This window comes from Hypanus sabinus, chromosome 21 (assembly GCF_030144855.1).
Source record: "Hypanus sabinus isolate sHypSab1 chromosome 21, sHypSab1.hap1, whole genome shotgun sequence".
NCBI lineage: Eukaryota > Metazoa > Chordata > Chondrichthyes > Myliobatiformes > Dasyatidae > Hypanus > Hypanus sabinus.
Window position 1 is genome coordinate 49064673 of NC_082726.1, and position 19634 is coordinate 49084306.

The 19634-nt window shown below is 39.6% G+C and overlaps 1 protein-coding gene across 3 annotated transcripts in view; it reads left to right on the forward strand.

The window, feature by feature from the left end:
- LOC132379021 (GTP-binding protein SAR1a) overlaps positions 1-18962 on the forward strand; it is a 35964-nt gene extending 17002 nt beyond the window's left edge. For all 3 annotated transcript variants that reach the window (XM_059946471.1, XM_059946470.1, XM_059946472.1), the window contains exons 4-7: positions 259-324; positions 5260-5363; positions 7954-8085; positions 16539-18962. In XM_059946471.1, the coding sequence (XP_059802454.1) occupies positions 259-324; positions 5260-5363; positions 7954-8085; positions 16539-16655 (419 nt within the window). In that variant the 3' untranslated portion in view covers positions 16656-18962. The remainder of the gene's footprint in view (positions 1-258; positions 325-5259; positions 5364-7953; positions 8086-16538) is intronic.
- The last annotated feature ends 672 nt before the right edge of the window (positions 18963-19634 follow it).

Here is a 19634-nt window from a genome sequence, read left to right on the forward strand (position 1 = left end):
GACCTTGATACAGCAAAATAAATGCCTCTGCTATTGCAAAATAAAGCTACACAGAAGCTCTTCAGTTTTAAACACTGAATTATTCAGTTACGATTGAGCAACTTGTTTCCCTACAGTGCGGGATTCAGCTTGTGATTGTCGAAAGAACTCAGTGTTGCCCTTGGCTTGTATTTGCTCCCAGTTCTCAGTTTTGTTTGTTCATTGCATTTGTTTGTTCATTGAGATTGCTCATTCTAATTTTTTTTATTATTGTTACAGCATCAGAAGAGCTCACCATTGCAGGAATGACATTCACTACCTTTGACCTTGGAGGTCACGCACAAGGTATAAGTGCCAAAAAAATAGCTTTATCATGTTTGTGCACAGTAATGTGTTGTTCTGCTGATCAGGCTTGGCATTTTTCAGTATACCATCCCAGCGTATTAAACTGGAAACTTTGTCTGTCCAAAGCAGCCCTGAGATATTTCACTTTAACATAATGGTGGTCATCTGTCCTGTTATTGTCTGGTAATATTTTTGTCCTGACTGTGCTTTGATGAAGTGTGTTGGGGCATTAAATCACGTAAAGTATTTGTATAAGTGGTAATTATTTTTGGCTCTTTGACCTAGAAACACCATTACCATTGTGCTGATATTGGAAGTTTAATTTTAGATAAAATCCTTATGCCATATCCCCTCAGCATCTTGTCTTCCAATAAAACCACCTTTCATTCTTTTAAACTCTACCAAACCTAGGCCCACCATGCTCTGCCTTTCTTCATATATTAGGATGCAACATACTGTACATAGTTGTACGGGTAAAGTGGGCAGCAAGAAATTGGTAAATGGAGTATAAATGTGGGAAAGCACGGAGTTTTCCACTTTGGAAGGAGGAATGAAAAGTAAATTATTACCTACAAGTATTAAAATATAAAAGATAAAATTTTGCAATACAAAGAGATCTGGGGTCCTTCTACATGAAAGACAAAAGTTTAGCATGTAGAGACTGCAGGTAATTAGGAAAGCTCAAGGAATGTTGGCATTTAGTTTATGGACCATAAAAGTAGTTTTCATGTGCCTCTAAGGAGTGTTAGTGAGACTGCAGTTAGAGTATGGCGTACAATTTGGTCTCCATGTTTAAGATATAATTCACTTGTGTGGAGGCAGTCGGGTGCTGGAGGAACTGATGCTTGAAGAAAGGTTTAGCCTGTATTCATTGGAGTCTAGAGAAATGATGGGTATATAGGATTCTGAGGTAGGTTGATAAAATGGATGGTAAGAGGTTGTTTTCACCAGTGGCGCTATCTAATACATAGTTTCAGAATAAGGAATTACCCATTTAAGGTAAAAGTGGCTACACAGCTTGATAGGATCGCTAAAAAGGCATGTGCATTGAGTTCAAAAGTCAGCAAGTTATGTTTTAGCTTTATAAAACTGGTTAGGGCACATCTGGAGTTTTTTCTTTATTAAGTGCAATCGTGAACAGTAGCCAGATCAGAAATGCTGATCAAGTCAACTAGTTCCCAAAGAGAACTCTGATAGGCCAATCAGATGGTTCACTGCTGCTCAGTGATAGAACATTTTTAAAAAATCATACATATTGCATACAGTTTTGGTTGCCCCATTATAAGAAGGATGTAGGGGCTTTGGAGAAAGTTACAAAGAGGTTACTAGGATGTTGTCTAGATCAGAGGACATGCGCTATAATAAGAGGTTAGACAAAGTTTTTTCTCTGGAGCAGTGGAGGCTGAGGGGAGATCTGACAGAGATTTATAAGATTATGAAAGGCATAGACAGAGGAGACAGACAGTAACTTTTTTCCCAAGGTTGAAATGTCTAATACCAGAGAGTATGCACTTAAGGTGAGGGGGAGTAAGCTCAAAGGAGATGTAAGGGACAAGTGTTTTCCATAGAATGGTGGGTGTGTTGACTGCACTGGCTGGGATGGTGGAAGAGGCAGGTACATTGGGGGCTTTAAGGAGACATTTAGACAGGCACATGAAGGTGAGGAAAATGGAAGGACATGTATATAGTGTAGGCTGAAGAGATTAGCTTAGGTGGCCATTTGATTCTTAATTTATTGGCTCGGCACAATATTGTGGGCTGAAAGGCCTGTTTTTGTGCTTTACTGTTCTGACCTTTGAAACTTTCCTTCTCAGCAAGCTATAATAATAATCATTGTCAAAGTCCATCTTTATAATTAGACATTTGAATGGAAAAAGGATCAAGGGATGTGGGAGAGAACTGTAAAGTAGTATTTAGACAAAGAGTGTTTAAGATGAATAAGTTCACAGACTTATAGCAGAGCAGGCTCAGGGTGGATTGACCTGGTACTGTTTCTGTTTATCCTGTACCTAGGGAAACAAAAACCATAAGATATAGCAGCAGAATTGGGCCATTCAGCCCTTCAACTCTACCCATCATTTCATCATGGCTGATTTATTGTCTGTCGCAACCCCATTCTCTTGCCTTCTCCCCATAACCTCTGATGCCCTTACTAATCAAGAACCTATCAAGCTATGTTTCAGATAGCCCCAACTAGTAGGCATAGAGGAGGTGCTCATAACTTTGAGGATTTAAGCATTGACTAAAATCAATGCTAGTATTCATTTGTATCCCTTGTTTCGTCCCACAAGGCATCTTGTGATCCTTTATGTGCAGTAATAGAATTCTTTCTGTAAGTTCATTGCAGCTGCTCTCTGTTTTTTTTTAAGCCTCTTGACTAATCTGTATAGCTCTGATGTCTATTGAACAGTCTGGGGACTTCATTTTTATACAAACATAATGTATGAGAGCTGTGTTTTAATCCATATTTGACCATTTAGTAAATGAGTAAAAGTGACACTTTGGCTAACCAGTTACAAAATGCAGACAATTTTATCCCTGCTTCAAGTGAATCAGTGATATTGATCTTATTTTATACAGGAGTTCTGGTACAGAAGTGGGCTATTTGCTTCATCTAACCGAGAGGTCCCAAACTTCCTTTATGTCATGGACCCCTGCCATTAACTGAGTGGTTCATGGATCCCAGTCTGAGAACCCCTGATCTAACATTCTCTTGATGTGTGTGAACCTCTTCCCACTCTTGTTCATTTCATCCCATTAGCTTGTTCTTTTTTTCCCTCTGTTATACTTCTTAAATACATCCAACCTATAATCTCTTATCCACGAAATGCACTGCCCGAGAGAGTGATTGAAACTGGATTACTGACAATTTTTTAAGAAGTATCTAGTTGAATGTTTGAATTGCTTAAGCATAGCAGGATGAAAACCAAATGCTGGGTAAAGAAGTTAATATGGAAGGTTGCGCAGAGGTCAGTGTGGGTGACTTAGGCCAAGTAGCATTTTTTCCATGATGTACAATTGTGATTCACTCTGTACAGTCATGAACTCTCATCTCACCGCTCCTACATACGTAGCTTCTCCTGAATTCTTAATTTCATTTACTCTGGACAACTTTGTGTGATCACAGAATGGCTCTAGTTCTGAGGCCTTCTGAGTTCATGCCAATTCTGTCCAAGAGAATTTGCTATTTACATTTCTCAGTCCCGTCTCAAAGCCCAGTCATTTTTTTTCTCCTTTAACATATTTAACCAGTTCCCCTTTGAATGCCATAATGGAACCTGCTTCCATTACTCTGACTGGCAATACATTCTAGACCCTACTGACAGAGAAACAAATAATATTTTTTTTGTCAATTAATTATCACTTTTTTCTCGTTTCTTCCACCAGTGTCAGCCATTTCTCTCAATCTCTATAAATAGTTCATGACTGATGGATACAAGGCAGATTCTCTTGTAACCTCCTTTGTTCCAAAGAGAAATGCCAACTCTTCCTGCCTATCAGTGAACCAAAGTCCCTCATTCCTGTGTTTTTTTTTCTCGCATTTGTCTTTTCTGTGCCCTCTCTTTGCATCTTTGCTCCCTATTCTGGGACCACACTTTAGCAATGCTCCGGTTGTAACGGAACCAGTATTTTCTAAAGTTTAACATGACATCCTTGCCCTTGCTTGCCAATCTTTATAGAGCCCAGGATCCCATATATACAACCATAAAATGCTGAAAATAGTCAGCAGGTCAGCCAGCATCTGAGGAGAGAGAGTTAACATTTCAGTTTGAGCTTTTATTCTCAGTGCCACTTTAATTCTTATCTTCTGTCTAGGCGCTTTGCAGTCCTCTGGAATGAGCACTGAATTTTCCAACTTCTGGTAAACTGCTCTCTCATTATTTCCTATTATCATGCTAGTGTCCCTTTCTCCCTGTGTTCCTGTAAAGTGTCTTGTTAACAGTCAGAACTCATGTCCTTTGTCACTTGATCTGTCTTTACCCATCTCCAAATAAGTTTTGGTGTTAAACCTTAAACCTCACTCTAATTTAAATATATCCTACACTCTCCACCCAGTACTGAGGAAAGGTTGCCGACACAAAATGTTGACTGGTTTCTCTTTCCACTGCTGCTGTTTGACTGGCTGATTTCTTACAGCATTTTGTTTCATCAGAACTAAACCGACTTATGTTACTGATTTCTCAACCTGTCTGCCGCATACAATTGTTTATCCAAATAATTTGTCACATCTGTCTGCCCCTGTAACACTTTTTAAATTGTGCAGTAATCCAATTCAGCTGTCTGCCACTGGCCCATTCACATCTCCTTGCAGCATGTTCCCCTTCCAAGGTTTGTGAAGTTTGGAAATTGTGCCCTTTTCACCCATTGAGATAAAGTAATGAATCTAGTATTGAGCCCTGGAGAAGCCATTCTGCACTTCCCTTCAGAACCACAGCTACTCTTCACAACTGCCCTTTCTGACACTTTACCTTGGGTGGCAGAGTGGAGATGTGTTTCTATCAAGCAGGTGTAAGGCGCTCCTTCCCTCCGCTAGCCTGCAGGTCGCCCTCGAGCAAGAAGTAACACTGCTTAGCCCCCAATCAGCCATGGGAGCAGATAATGGGTGGACATATGAGCAACTGGTGTATATCACAAGTCCTGGTTATGCGACAACTGACGCCAAACAATCTCTGAAGCGTATTGATTTTGGCTGGGGTCACCCATCTTGTAAAGGTGCTGCCCAGAAGAAGGCAATAGAAGACCACTTCTTCGAGAAATTTTCTAAAAATAATCATGGTCATGAGACCTTGATTGCCTATGTCATAATGATGATGATGACAACCATGGATTGCTGATGGGTTTCAATCTTAGTGATGAGCCTGTTATGTAGCATTTGGAAAGTATCAAATGCCGCCTTCTGAGACATTGTATTTAAATATTGGCCTTTATTTACAGCCCGAAGAGTCTGGAAGAACTACCTCCCTGCCATTAATGGGATTGTTTTCCTGGTTGACTGTGCAGACCACTTACGACTTGCTGAATCCAAAGTGGAACTTGATGTAAGTCCAACAGTTGAAGAATTTCTGGGTAAATGGGGATCCTTGAATAGAGGTTTTCAGGTTCTGATTTTGAGAAAGTAGGTTCCTCCGCTCGTCTAACTAATGACCATTTCAGATGTCCAGGTCAGGAATATGGCCACTTTATTTCATGGTCCTTGTTCAATAGCTTGTGGAAATCGGGGTGTGCCACACCTGACTGCATTGAAACAGCTACTTATTGTTGTCCAGCTCCTTTGTTGGTACAGATTTGAGTCAACTTGAAACCTGGTTGTGATATCCTGAGTCTTGCAACATCTCATATTCTTATTGCCTTCAGAGGGAAAACAGAGATATTTGCCTGTTTAAAGAAGCTTTCACCTTTTAAAAATTCTTTAGAATAATTTGTGTTTTATCAATTGTGGTAATATGGTAAGCAATTTGCATTCAACAAGCTCCCACCAACACCAGTTTGAAAAGGATCAAGTAATCTGTTTTTGTTTAGAAATATAATTAACATGTAAATATCGGCCAAAACATTAAGAGTAATGTTTCATCCCGCAGAAATGTCATCTAATCATTGCTGTTTCTTGAGCAACAAGGGGGTGGGGGGCTGAGTTGATGCAATGCTGCTGCTTGTTGTGGGGCAAGGGGGGCTTTGGGGTTCTAATGTTTTTATTGACACTCGTTCTTTGGGGCACCCTTCTGTTTTCATGGATGTCTTAAGAAGAACAAGAATGTCAGGTTGTATATTGTATGCATTCTCTGATATTAAATGGAACTATTAAACTATTGATTATAAAGATTCCATTATTACCATTGTGTCCTCAAATGTATTTCAATAGCTGCAAAGCCTTTAGGGTTTTCCTGAAAGATAAAGGGATGGTGCTTTATAAATATATATTTATTTTTCTGTGACTCCCATCAGTTTCCATCAAAATCAATAGAGGCTCAGGTGAGGTGGGCAAGCAGTTCCACTAACATAGCTGTAGTGATTAACTCTGTTGCTATGTTCCAAATATAACCTAGTGCTTGTCTAATTCTATAATGAATTATGTTATGCATTCACAAACACACAAATATAATTATTCTTTTAATTGGAAAGAATTCTTAAGTAGATTAATTGCCTCATTTTCACAGTCACTCTCTACAGTCAGTAGCCACTTTATTAGGTACCTCTGTTCATGGCCTTCTGCTGTAGCCCATCTACTTGAAAACTTGACATGTTCTGCTTTCAGAGATGCTCTTCTGTACACCACTGTTGTTTCATATGGTTCTTTGAGTACTGTCACTTTCCTGTCAGCCTGAATCAGTCTGGCCATTTTCTGGCCTCGCTCATTAACAAGTTATTTTTGCCCACAGAACTGGTGCTCACTGGATTTTTTTTTTTGTTTCTCACAACATTCTTTTAAACTCTAGAAACTGTAATTATTCCTTTAATTCGAAAGAATTCTGAAGTAAAGTAATTGCTCCATTTTCACAGCCACAATCTTTATATCAAGCTGATAAACTCACCTTGCTCCCCTGCAGTTCTTTGTTAAAGAGCAAGTCATATATTAGATTGTGCAAAATTGCATATGTGGTCCATGCTGAACTTACCAACCAACACAGAGGGGAATTATTATTTTTTGATCAGGAATCCAGAATGTAACCTTAAAATTTAGACCCAGGTCATTTGGGGCAGCAGTTGGGAAACCTTTATGGGTATGGTGGCCTATGTTCCAGGTGCAGATCGAAAGGACTAGGCAGAGTAATAGTTTGGCACAGACTGGATGGGCCAAAGGGCCTATTTCTGTACTGTAGTCTTCTAATGCTCTATGCAATGATGACCATTATGTGGGGCGTTCTGTAGCCAAAAGAAGTAAAAGCTAGCTCAGTTCGTTTAAAAACCTGAAAATGATAGATACTTGCTAGTCAAGGGTGTTGAAGTATATGAGAAAAGGCAGGTGGATGGAGTTAAGAAGTAGATTAAGCGTGATCCTATTGAATGGGGAAACAAGTTCAATATACTGCTTGGACTTGGAGAAGGTCTGAAGTGGACCTTCGCTTGTGTTTAAAATAACTATGGGAAATTCTTTTATTTCTGTGATGACATTATGGAGTAGTAGGGAAATAGGGGAAAGCAATGCAATGTGGTCCAGATCCGGAAACCATAATTTATCTCAGCAGCACAGATAGAAAGTGCCTTAGTGTAGCAGGTGGCATATTATACTGGAAGTTATGATTGTGATCTCCCTTTCAGGTCCTGTCACTTGATGTAATTGCATGTTTTCCCCATCACAGTAACACTCAGTAATCTGACACACTCGGGATTTTGGTAGTGCTAGACCAGCAGGTTTTTCCATACTATTGGGTGTTATTTCTATTAATACCCCAAAACTCATTTTATTCAGATGTTTCCCTGTAGAATATTTTCCACAGAGTCAGGTAGGTTAAAGGAAGTGTAGGAACAGGAGACGCAGTGGATTGGAGGGCAGTGAGCTACATGGCAAACGAGCCAGTTATCAAATATCAGATTCTCCAAATATTTGGATAGTTGATTACCCAAAGTGTACTGTCAGCAATTTTGTGGTGTCTGAAGTAAAAATCTCTTGCATTTATTGTATTTTTTAAGGCATTAATGACAGATGAAACAATATCCAATGTTCCAGTTCTTATCCTGGGAAACAAAATTGACCGATCAGAGGCCATCAGTGAGGAGAAGCTACGAGAGATCTTCGGGCTATATGGACAAACGACAGGAAAGGTACTGGAAAGGCTTGGGTTGCTAAAGTATTGTATCATTTAAATGCACATGTATGTATATAAAAACTACTCTTTAAAGCGAAGTAAATCTTATGGAAGGTAGTCTGCTAGCAAACAATGTATAGTTTATAGTCAGTGACCTTTTAATTTGGCACTTTGTGCACTATGTGCTACAGGACTAGCGGATTTTCCAGGTTAATGGATGTTAGTCCTATTACTTCAAAGCTCATGGCACACCATGTAGTGGTTAGCATTTAGTGCCAGCTGTAAGATCGGGGTTCTGTCCTGCCACTGTCCTCAAGAAGCGTGTATGTTTTCCCCATAACTAGGCAAGTTTTCTTCCATATTTTAAAATGCGCAATCAGAGGTAGTGCGATGAGGGCATGCTATGTTGGCTATCTAGTGGCCACACAATGGTTTGGCTTCCACAGCCATCTGTGACAATGAATTCCACAGATTTAAGACCCTCTGGCTAAAGAAATTCCTCTTCAACTCTGTTCCAAAGGAGCTTCCTATTCTGAGGCTATACACTCCATTTCTAGACTCTTCCACTGCAGGAAACATCCTTTCCATGTCCTCTTTATCTAGGCCTTTCAATATTGCTATGTGTCAATGACATTTCCCCCCCCCCCCCCATTTTCCTAAATTCCAGTGAGTACAGACTCGAAGTTCTTTATTTCTTAGTATTTCAATGAATGAGTCAACTATCTATCCATCGGGATTTCAAAATAACTGGATACTGGATTATTGGAATTTAACTGGTAATCTTTTCATTGGCATTGGCTGAAGGAGGCTCCCTATACTCCAAAAGATAGCAGGTAGACGATTTAATTGCTCATCTCAGCAATGTACCCTGGCTATCTGTCTATTTTTAAAAGAAATAAACTTGTTTTGCTTGAGCATATGGCATTGATCACCCTGTCTAATATTTTCCACAACTCAAATTACACACGGTGGAGCAGGTGGAACAGACTTTACTGGAAACAAATTACAGAATGTTTATCTTGCAGTATCCAGTGCCCAGTCAGAAACTGTAAGATAATCTACATATGTTTTTAGTCACAAAAGAGCTTGAGGGATCAATGAATGTCTCACAGTTATTTAGACAATTAGAATTTATAAAAGGTAATATTAACAGGCTGGTGTTCTTATTGTGAAATTTGGACGAGATTTCAACTAACTCTTCATTAGTCGTCATGTTTGGACTTGTTCAGACTTTACACCCGAAAACACAATAATTTAGCATAAGAAAGAACAGCTTTCCAAACTAAGACTGGTAGGGTTAAATTTTCATTTGGGCTATTATTGCAGAAGTAGAATCTCAACTAACCAACTGGAGAAATGAACCTACAGAGCAGCATCAGGATAGGAGCACATCAGCTGGAGGAGAATCTCTCCTTGTTGTCCTTCCCCCCCCCCCCCCCACCCATCCAACTCATTGGCTGAACAACTGGAGTTTCACTGTGGAGGACATGCTGGTCAAGCATGGCAGGTGAATGAGAAATGGGCCTTCCTGAGCACTGTTGCATTTTGTTTAACTGTTTCCCAACCAGAAGACTAGTTGAGGGCCAATTCTCAGCAGGGGACGACTCTAGCCAAGTGGTCACTAGCCTGTGTGAATGAGAGTATTCTAACATAGTGGGGAGAGTCCACAGTTGCAGACTGTCTTTCCCTGATATTAGGTGACTAGACACTGATCAAGGGAGCATTGAATTTGTCGTCATTGCCATCTCCTCAGTCATGTAGACGTGGAAACGCATTATGTCTGAGATCAAACAAATTAGTTGGAAAATTAAACCCTGTAATCGTAACCTTTGTGTTTGTAGGTTAGAGAAAGTTCTAGAGGGATTATATTTCTTGTATAGAATGTATTGTTTCCTCAGTAACTTAAAGTAAGTATGCGACCTTTTTATGTTGGCTGTGGCAATTGGACAGGAAGGTAAGTAAGGCAGAAGTGCCGAAAAACCAAAACCAAGCTGGTGCTGCTACCAAATTAAAGAGAATGATTTACTGGATGTTCGCTGATGACTTTTAAATTGGAAGATAAAACCTGGTTCATCCGTTAATGATATTAAGATTAAATTAATTTGTAGAAAACTGGAGGTAGATCAAAAAAATTCTCCCTTCTGGTTAATCTTTTGTGAATGCAAACCAAAGAGCTTCATGTTAATTCTATCAACATAAGTGGGTGGCTTGCTTGCTGATGGGAAGCATCTTTAGTGGTTTGGTTGTGGTTAAGTGATAACACTCTTGCCTACAATAAGAAACTATTTGGGTTCAAGAGAGCTGAACACAAAAATCTTTTGTTTGGCTTTCGTAATCAGGGTCCTCCAGCAGAAGTCAATGAGAGAACTCTTCATTGTTCTAGCCAACACTCTGTTATAAACATATAAATGCAAATTTGAACTCCCTAATTTTTGTCATGCTTGTAGATTAGCTAGTTTGCATGTCACATGTCTCATCCGCTGCCCTTTTGGGTAGTGTATTACAGATTCCAACCATTTGTTTGAAAAATTCTTCCTCAGATCTCTTATAAATCATGTGTCCTTTATCTTCAACTCTGCTCTCTGGTTTTTAAACGTGCGTATTATGGGTAAAGTTTCTTGCTGTCTGTGCAGGACCTCAAATTCCGACTCTTTTTTCCCTCTCCATAGATTGCTGACTGACCTACTGAGTTCCTCCCAACAATTTGAGTGTGTTGCTATCGACCCTATCTAGTCTCATAATGTTGTAAAACTCAATCAAGTTACCCTTCAGTCACTTCCATTCTAAGGAAAACAAGACCATCCTATCCGATCTGTGAAACACTGCATTCCAAGCAGTCTTCTCCGAACCCTCCCCTGTACAGTCACATCCTTCCTGTGGTGGGCTGAATGGCTTATTCCTATTCTGTTTGAATCTACAACTAGCATATTGGCTCCATAGGACTGATTTAGAACTGGGCAGCAGAAGTGACTATTAGCTACAGTCTAACATCACTGCGGGACTTGTATGTGTCCAGGACATAGAAGTGGCAAGAAAAATCACTATGGACAATATCCACCCGGCAAAATGTCTTTTCCAAAGCTCCCTTCTGGAAACTGCAGTAGGACTGGTAAAAGAGAGAAAAAAAAATCATGCCATCTTAAACATTTCTTCCCACAGAGAATTACTGTGATCAACCATTCTATTTGGCCTCTTCCCCACCCCTTCTATCTATTAGCTCAGTTACTTTAAACCACTTTTTATAATGCTGTTTACATTGTAAGTACACACTGGTATTTATGCGTTATACACATGGTATTCAATATCCATGCTTCTAACTTTATTTTTATATCATTCTTTATTCTTTATAATTGTTGAATATTGTGTTTTTTTGTTGCATGTAGCACCAACACACTATAGCATATTTCTAATATGTAAATGTACTCAGTGGCCGCTTTATTAGGTACCTCCTGTGCGTCATGAAGAGGTCACTGAGTGTATATTTATGATCTTCCGCTGCTATAGCCCATCCATTTTAAGGTTCAACATGAAGCTTTTCTAAATACTTCTCTAGGATACCCAATCGCTGTATCTCAGCGGTCCATAATTTCTCACTATTTAGTTGATACACATTTTATTTTTCCTGATAAACTGTTGCTTGGTCATCTACCTACTGATTTGGCATATGTTGTGACTTCATGGTAGAGCTATTGTCTCTGAGGCAAAAGGTCAAAGATTCAAGTTAAGCCTTTAAAGGCTTAAGTACACAATCTACATTGAGTGGCTACTTTATTATGTATCTCCCGTACTTAATAAAATAGCTACTGAGTGCATTTTCATGGTCTTCTGCTGTTGCAGCCCATCTGCTTCAAGGTTTGTCATGTTACGCATTCAGAGATGCTTTTCTGCACACACTGTTGTAATGCGTGGTTGTTTGTTACCTTCGCCTTCCTGTCAGCTTGAACCAGTCTGGCCATTTTCTTCTGACCACTCTCATTAACAAGCTAATTTTGCCCACAGAACTGCCGCTCACTGGATGCTTTGTTTTTTGCACCATTCTCTGTAAACTCTAGAGACTGCTGTGCATGAAAATCCCAAGAGATCAGCAGTTTCTAAAATACTCAAACTACCCCATCTGGCATCCACAATTCCACAGTCAACATCACATAGATAAAATTTCTTCCCCATTCTGGTGTTTGGACTGAACAACAACTGAACCTCTTGACCATGTCTGCATTCTTTTATGCACTGAGTTGCTGCCACCTGATTGGCTAATTAGATATTTGCATTAACACACAGTGTGCACTTAATAAAGTGGCCACTGAGAGAATATGGCAAATAGACTTAATCCTGTAGTGTGAAATGACTTTTAATGTGAAACACGCTAAACTAATGGTGTATGCTGCTGAATCAGTTCAAACTTGCATGCAGTGTAAATCCAGAACTATGTTAAATCCAAGTAAATCTACCTGATTTTACTTACTGCATTTTAATTTCTCCTCCCCTTCTCTCTACTAATCTAGGATTACAAATACTTCTGTATCTACTTTTTTGGATGAAACAGCTCTGCCTTTCCATCTGAGCATGTGCAGTGCTCACTTCTAGTCAGTGTGGTTCAACCTTTGGTAACTCAGCAAACAGAAAATGCATAATTGATGCTGTTTGGCCAGAACTCAAATGGCAGTACTTTAGGGCCACATGTAAACAGTACCAGTACATAACACTGGTCACAAGTGCTCAAATAAAAGGCAGATTGCCCATGTATAAAAGCACATCACCATCTGCCAGTGTCATAACTGCATAGCACTGCCTTTTCAAAGCTAAGGTTCAGCATCTAATTATTACTTGACAGCTCTATATGGCAGTAGTTTTGAGACCTGATTAAGAATGCAGTGCTTGCTAACTGGCTTATGCTATTCAGACACCATTTCTTGCCCTTCTCTCTCATGCATTCTCCTTCAGCTCAAAATTGGTTTCTCCTGCTCTCACCCTTACATGGATGCACCATCACTTTAAGGAGGCAATGTTGCTGTAATCCAGCAAGCTTAAAATTTGCATTATGTATGTGTGCATAATTTAAATAAATAAAAGTACAATATTAAAATGAAGAATGAAATCTGTGCAGTTGTCCCCATCTGCCCATCCTGTTTTGCACGAAGATTGTCCTTGACCTTGACTGGCCATGTGCAGCAGCATGCAAGATCAACAAGTAATTTTTAGATGTTCTGCCTACAGAAAGCTTGGGCAGTATCCGGTGGTGGGCCTCGAGCTCTGACGTTGGAATGAGCTTCACTCGTGTAACTTGACATTCTCAGACATGACTGAAACTCTGCCTCACCAACCCAGCTGGCCATCTGTCAGCTTGAGGTAATTGATTGACAGTGGCTGGTATGTGGTTTGTGAACATTTGTGAAAAGCTGAAATTGAACTTTATCTGTGTTCTAACTGCAACATTTGTGTACTGAGTACATTCATTGAACTCAGATTTGAGCTCTACTCTTGACACAAATATTTAAATTTATATACATAAATTTCAAAGAAGGAGGCAACCATACAGAAGTGTTGAAAATTGAGAGGCATAGTTAAGGTGGGTGGTTACAACCTGACCTCCAGGGTAGGGGAGACCAAAGACAAAGGGGCATAGGTTTAGGGTGAGAGGCAAAATTTTTCAAAGAACCTGGAAGGGCAACTTTTTCATGAAAAGGATGGTGATTATATGGAACGAGCTGTCAGAGAAATGGTTAAGGCAGGTGCAATAGTATTACTTAAGAAGCATGTGGATAGATACATGGAGGGGTGGAGCTTTGGGATATGGGATTAACACAGAAAATTGTCTGTGGAAATGTAGGGGAGACAGGCGGTAGTGATGATTACACCGGACATTCCTACAGGGTGGCAACAAAATGAAGAAAATCAGTCGGGTCCCTTAAAAGTGCTGACGGAAAAACCAGGAAACCTAACAACAAGGCAGAACCTAGCCCTACTGCCTGCCTGCCTTATATTTCCACAGTTTCTGGAAGGATTACCAGGATCCTGAAGAAATACCAGATTAGTACCATCCATAAACCCGTTAGGAAGCTCAAATCACAGCTTATGCAGGTCAAAGATGACCTGGGACTCAGGACAGCAGTCGTTTTCAGGATTTGATGTGAATGTGGAGCAGTGTATAGTGGTCAGACATGACATACAATAGAAACCCGCATCAAGGAGCACAGGAGGTGCACCCGTTTGGGTTACCCAGAAAAATCTACAATAGCAGAGCATTATGTTTGCAGTGACCATAGGATTGACTTTAGCACAAAACTACTATGCCGCGCCAGTGGTTTTTGTGACTGCCTGGTTGAAGGAAGCCATTTAAATAAAACTGGAGGAAAAGAATTTTAACAAACTGAAGGTCTTGCTCTAAATAAGAACTGGAATTCGATTGTAAACAAGCTGGGACCACAGAAACCTGATTGGATGAGGACTAACCAATCAGGAGGATGGACGACAAGGGTATAAATAACACTGGATAAGACTTACCCAGGCATCATCCCTGATGAAGATGGCAGAGTTTGTCATCAAAACATCAGTTAAAACCAATACCTGTACCCAGCTGGAAGCCCGAGAAGAGTTTATTGGTCATATATGCTGGGACTTACTCATTAGCCTTTGTATCTCCATTATGGACATGTTCATAGGTCATTCCCAACTTATTTGTGCATACAAATGGCAATAGTTAGGCAGTCTTGCTTCTTCAACCCCATCATATGATTGTTTATGATTGTAATTTGCATTACAATTTGAAGATGTTGTGTTCTTGTACAAGTGCCTATAGCTATAATTCACTATGAAGCAAAAGTTTCTCTAGCCCACCCCACCACTGTACTTCACCATGAAGCCAGTGTTTTCCCTTTTTGCTGTAATCCACTATGAAACCATGTGTTCTCTTCCCACATTGCTCTCCTCACCCTCTGCCAAGGATTCAATTACGAGCATTTCTAGTTTTCATTGTTCCACCATTTTGGAGGCTGTGTCTTCAGCTATAAAATCCTTAAAATCTGGAATTCACTCTCTCAGTCCTTTTGCTCTAACTTTCTCTACTCCCTTGAGTCTTTATTTTTTTAAGATACAGTGCGGAGTAGGCCATCCTTCAAGCCACGCAACCCAGCAACTCCTGATTTAACCATAGCCTGATCACAGTGCAATTGGCAATGACCAATTAACCTATCGACTGGTATGTCTTTGGATTGTGGTTGGGGGGAGGGGGGGAGACTGGAGTTCCCAGTGGAATTCAACGTGGTCATGGGGAGAAAATACTTACAGAGGAGGGAGTTGATCCTGGGTCGCTCGTACTGGCAAGCGTTGTGCTAACGGTTACACTACCATGCTGCCCTAAACTCCCTTCAGATCAGGCTTATACCCTGTTAAAGTGGTCTTGACCTGATAATGCTCCGATAGAAAGCACTTTGACCATGTACAAACAGGCTGCGGCTGAATGGCTGCTTATCAGAGATGATTCATTGGTTGTGCTTCATTGCCCCATGAGTCTTAAACGGTGCTGTGAGTTTTGATTGCACTTGCACTGAAAGGGAAAGGAACAAAGCTGAAGATTGTTCCTTCTACCCACCCACCCCTTGGCTACCACTGGTGAATCTTACTACATTAAGAAGCCCTGCTAGAAAGTTGGCTGTGTTTGAGTATCTTGAAAATGGAGCAGCAAGGAATGATTTTAAATTCTCATTAAAGTAAGTCATGATAAGCTTGAATGTGAGTGACTAATCCTCAAGTTGTGAGAGGAAGAACTGGAATTAATTTGACCAGTAGTATTGGATATGTTTTAGTAAGATGTCTTGTTTGTCAGCCACACCCTTTGTTCATATAATGTATGCACTTTATAGATATCAGATGCAAATTGGAGAAAAATTAGAACACAACGCAACACACAAGCTTCATTTGGACAAATTGATGATTTGATCAAAGTCAAAGTACATGTTATTATCAAAGTACGTGTGTGTTAGTCACTATATACTACTTGAGATTCGTATTCAAACATTTACAGGAAAATAAAGAAATTCAATTGAATTTATGAAAACTATACATAAAATCTGACAAACAACCAATGTGCAAATTTAAAGAGATACGTACATAAATACATACTGGGAACATTAGTTGTAGAGACCTTGAAGTGAGTCTGTAGGTTGTGAAATCAGTTCATAGTTGAGTCAAGTTTTCCACATTGGTTCAAGACCCTGATAGTTGTAGGATAAGAAGAAAAGATGACAATCTGGCTGTTGAATAGATTTGACTTGACTACCTGTTGTAAATAATTGCACATTACATAGAAGTTGTGTGTATGGGTGGGAGAATAAAAGCAACTCCTCTTGAAAGATGTGGTGACTGATTTTGTAGTTTTAAAAGACAAATATTTGGGATTTCTTCTTATGTACAAGTAACATACTTGTTGCTGTGTGATTCAGGCTATTAACTTTCCTTGCTGATCTGTTCTAGGGGACTGTGCCTCTGAAGGAACTCAACACCCGACCACTGGAGGTGTTTATGTGCAGTGTGCTGAAACGTCAGGGTTACGGAGAAGGGTTTCGCTGGCTTTCACAATACATCGACTGATCCTGAGAGAAAATGATGCCACTTTGGACAAACTAGTTTGCAGCTGTCTACGTGATTTTCTTTCCCTCTCCTTTGCTTCCTTTCCAAATAAAACAGGTCACACAACTATTGACAAGATCACAATGCCAGCTAGGAGAGGTTTCAGATCTTCTCTGTTTCTAAGTACAATTCTGAGGTAGGTACCTAGTTTAACATGATAACATATTCCCCTAAGTGTGGCCTGTTTACAACTCCCAAACGATAGTCAACTGAGAATTCGCACTTGAATTTGGCTATGCAACAGTTTTAGAGATATATGAGAGGGTTTTTTAGTGTGTTCTTTTCTTCTGATGCAACATGCTTCTGAAGCTATTCAGGTATGTTTGCCTCTCTGAGGCCCCATTATACAAGAAAGCGTGGATGGAGTGGACAGCAGCTAACTGGCCACCCTAAAAACATCTTAATCAAGTCATGTAATAGGCTGAATGGTGTTCAAAACTCACTTTCTCATACTTGTTCTCTGTCTGTGCTGATTGTGGTAAGAGCCCTTTCCTGAAGCTTGGAATAGTCTAAGGCCAAAATTAAACATTCTCATGGTTTTGGGGCATGCAGATGTGGCCGATATAAAGAAACCATTCTGGACTTCAATCTCCCATGAAGTGATGCTGTGAGAACTTGTGTTAAAATTATTTCAGCTGCCAGTTTATCCTGGGTAGGATGTGCTGTTTACATACATGACATTAACATTTGAAGATATGCCGGTGGTATCTGGACTGGTTAAATTACTGTCAATTCATAAATATACATTCAATTGGTTTAATTATCTTCTTGTCAACTCTGTGTGGCTATAGTAGTTGTGTTGGTGTATTGTGCATCAAGGTGGATTTTTGCTGGGGTTAGAATTTGAACTGGGGTTAATTCATCCGTTCTGGAATAAATAGCCCCAATTGTTTTAGGTATACAGCTGCATATCAGAAAACGCAACAATTTAAAATTAATGTATGTAACTTTGTAATGGAATGATGGCACGGTCAATGAGATTTCTTTTGCCAATTTGATGTTTTTAAAAATAAAGTATTTTGAAAATTGGAAAATGAGCAAGCAAGTCACAGATGGATACAGTGTAATGTGCAGTTAATGAATAATTTTGAATTACACAAGCTAGGTGGCATGGTTTACAAGATGAATTTGTTGCCGAAATCATTGTCTTCTAAGGGGCTCGTGAACATTTGGAGGAATTGCACAATATCTTACACACTTTTAATGTAAAGCTTTTATAAAAATGTGAACAAATTCATACACCTGGTGCTTTTAATGTAACTGAGGAGGCAACGTGGCATTACACAGACTATGTAATGCAGGGAACTGTTTTAAATTACAGTCAAGTAGTTTATGTTAACAGGACTTAACAGTGGATGTGCATGGAACAGGGAGTTTTGGGTCTTTGTTTATTGTATATAAAGTGAAATGCAGCAGCATTATCAAATATATGAATTCTTTATCAAACAGCTATTCCACCAGGTAATTGAAGGGAATGAAAAGGGGTCAGTGAACTCCATATTTTCTTTTTGCTTCTAAACTTCTCTCTTTCACAGAATGGTGGTATTCTTTCACAGCTGCTGAAAGAATGGAGGCATTCTGTTGTGGCAATCTCTTTCTGCCAAAATCAGAAAGTTGCACCTTCTCCTAGCCTAGGAGCAAAATGTCTGTCTTGGAAGCACCAAAATGGCTGCTTCACTCTGTTAAAGCCTACGTTGCCAAACAAGACAAAGACTTGTTATTTCCTGAAATGGGAATCTGGTGGAAGCCACTTAATGGGAATGTTATGTTTTTATTTTTAAAGTCCCTTCTGTGTCTTGCTTTTCTTTTAAACCATCATTTACACAAAATGAATGATTGGATAAAAAATGCCTTGCGCGTCCTCAGAGCAAGGTCATGTTTCCACTACAGGGACATCAACAGGTATCCATCAGAAGGGCATTTATCAAAGTGGCAGTCTGTTGACTTGCCTTTTTCCTAAGCATGACTGCAGAAATTATATTCCTTCCCTTTCTTCAAAGGTTACCGGGCTTCTAACACAGCAAGTTAGTACTGTACATGCAGTATTATTCAGTAATTACAGTTCTACATGTTTAGGGTTATTTTCTCCACTGAGGGTCTTGGTAACTGGTTTAACACTTCACTGGTCTGATACCTTCACCAATTTGATCTTGGAAAAACTAGTTCTTGCCCTCAATATGGTCATTCTTTATGTGGTAGAAAGATAACTGGCAACATGTATAAATGTAATATAAATCATTGCTCTATTTGAATAAATGTACTTGTATATCTTTGTGTCTTGAACTACTTTTATTCACCAGTACATTCTGTATGAGTCGATGAGCATATTCCTACTACAATCAAAAAAACTAAGGCTATTTCAACAATGTACACAATGTTTCAACAATATGGCACCTTATCCTATTACTGATCCTCATTGAGTTAATTACTGTGAGAGTGACTTTGATACATGGCAGCCAAAATTTCTCAGATACTGATGAAACGTGTGCCCAGCTAACTTTTTTGTTGCACATTGAGGGTGGAATGTTGGCTAGCTGACTGAAATAACTCACAAAGAGCCAAGGAATCTTTAACAAATTCCAGCATTAATGCCACTTTCAAAGGACAATGGAGTTTCCAGAGCAGCACAGTGATTGGTGAACACTGGGGCTTACTAGACTCTTCTGCCTGCAGGGCACGCTACTACAGATTATGCATCTCCCAAATGCAGTCGGAAATTAGAAATGGCTTATAATAAAGTTCTTCAGTATTTAGCTTGCCTTTAAGCCCAAGTTATTTCTGCAGAGAGTGCAATGTATTACTTCTGAAACAGTTTCCCCGATGGAAGTCAATTTCTATACCACCTTGCCAAGATGGTAAATGACTTCAAGGCACTAAAGCAGTATCATTCAGTAGCAAATATAGCTGTAAATTTCAAAGCTTTAAATTCAAACCATATTA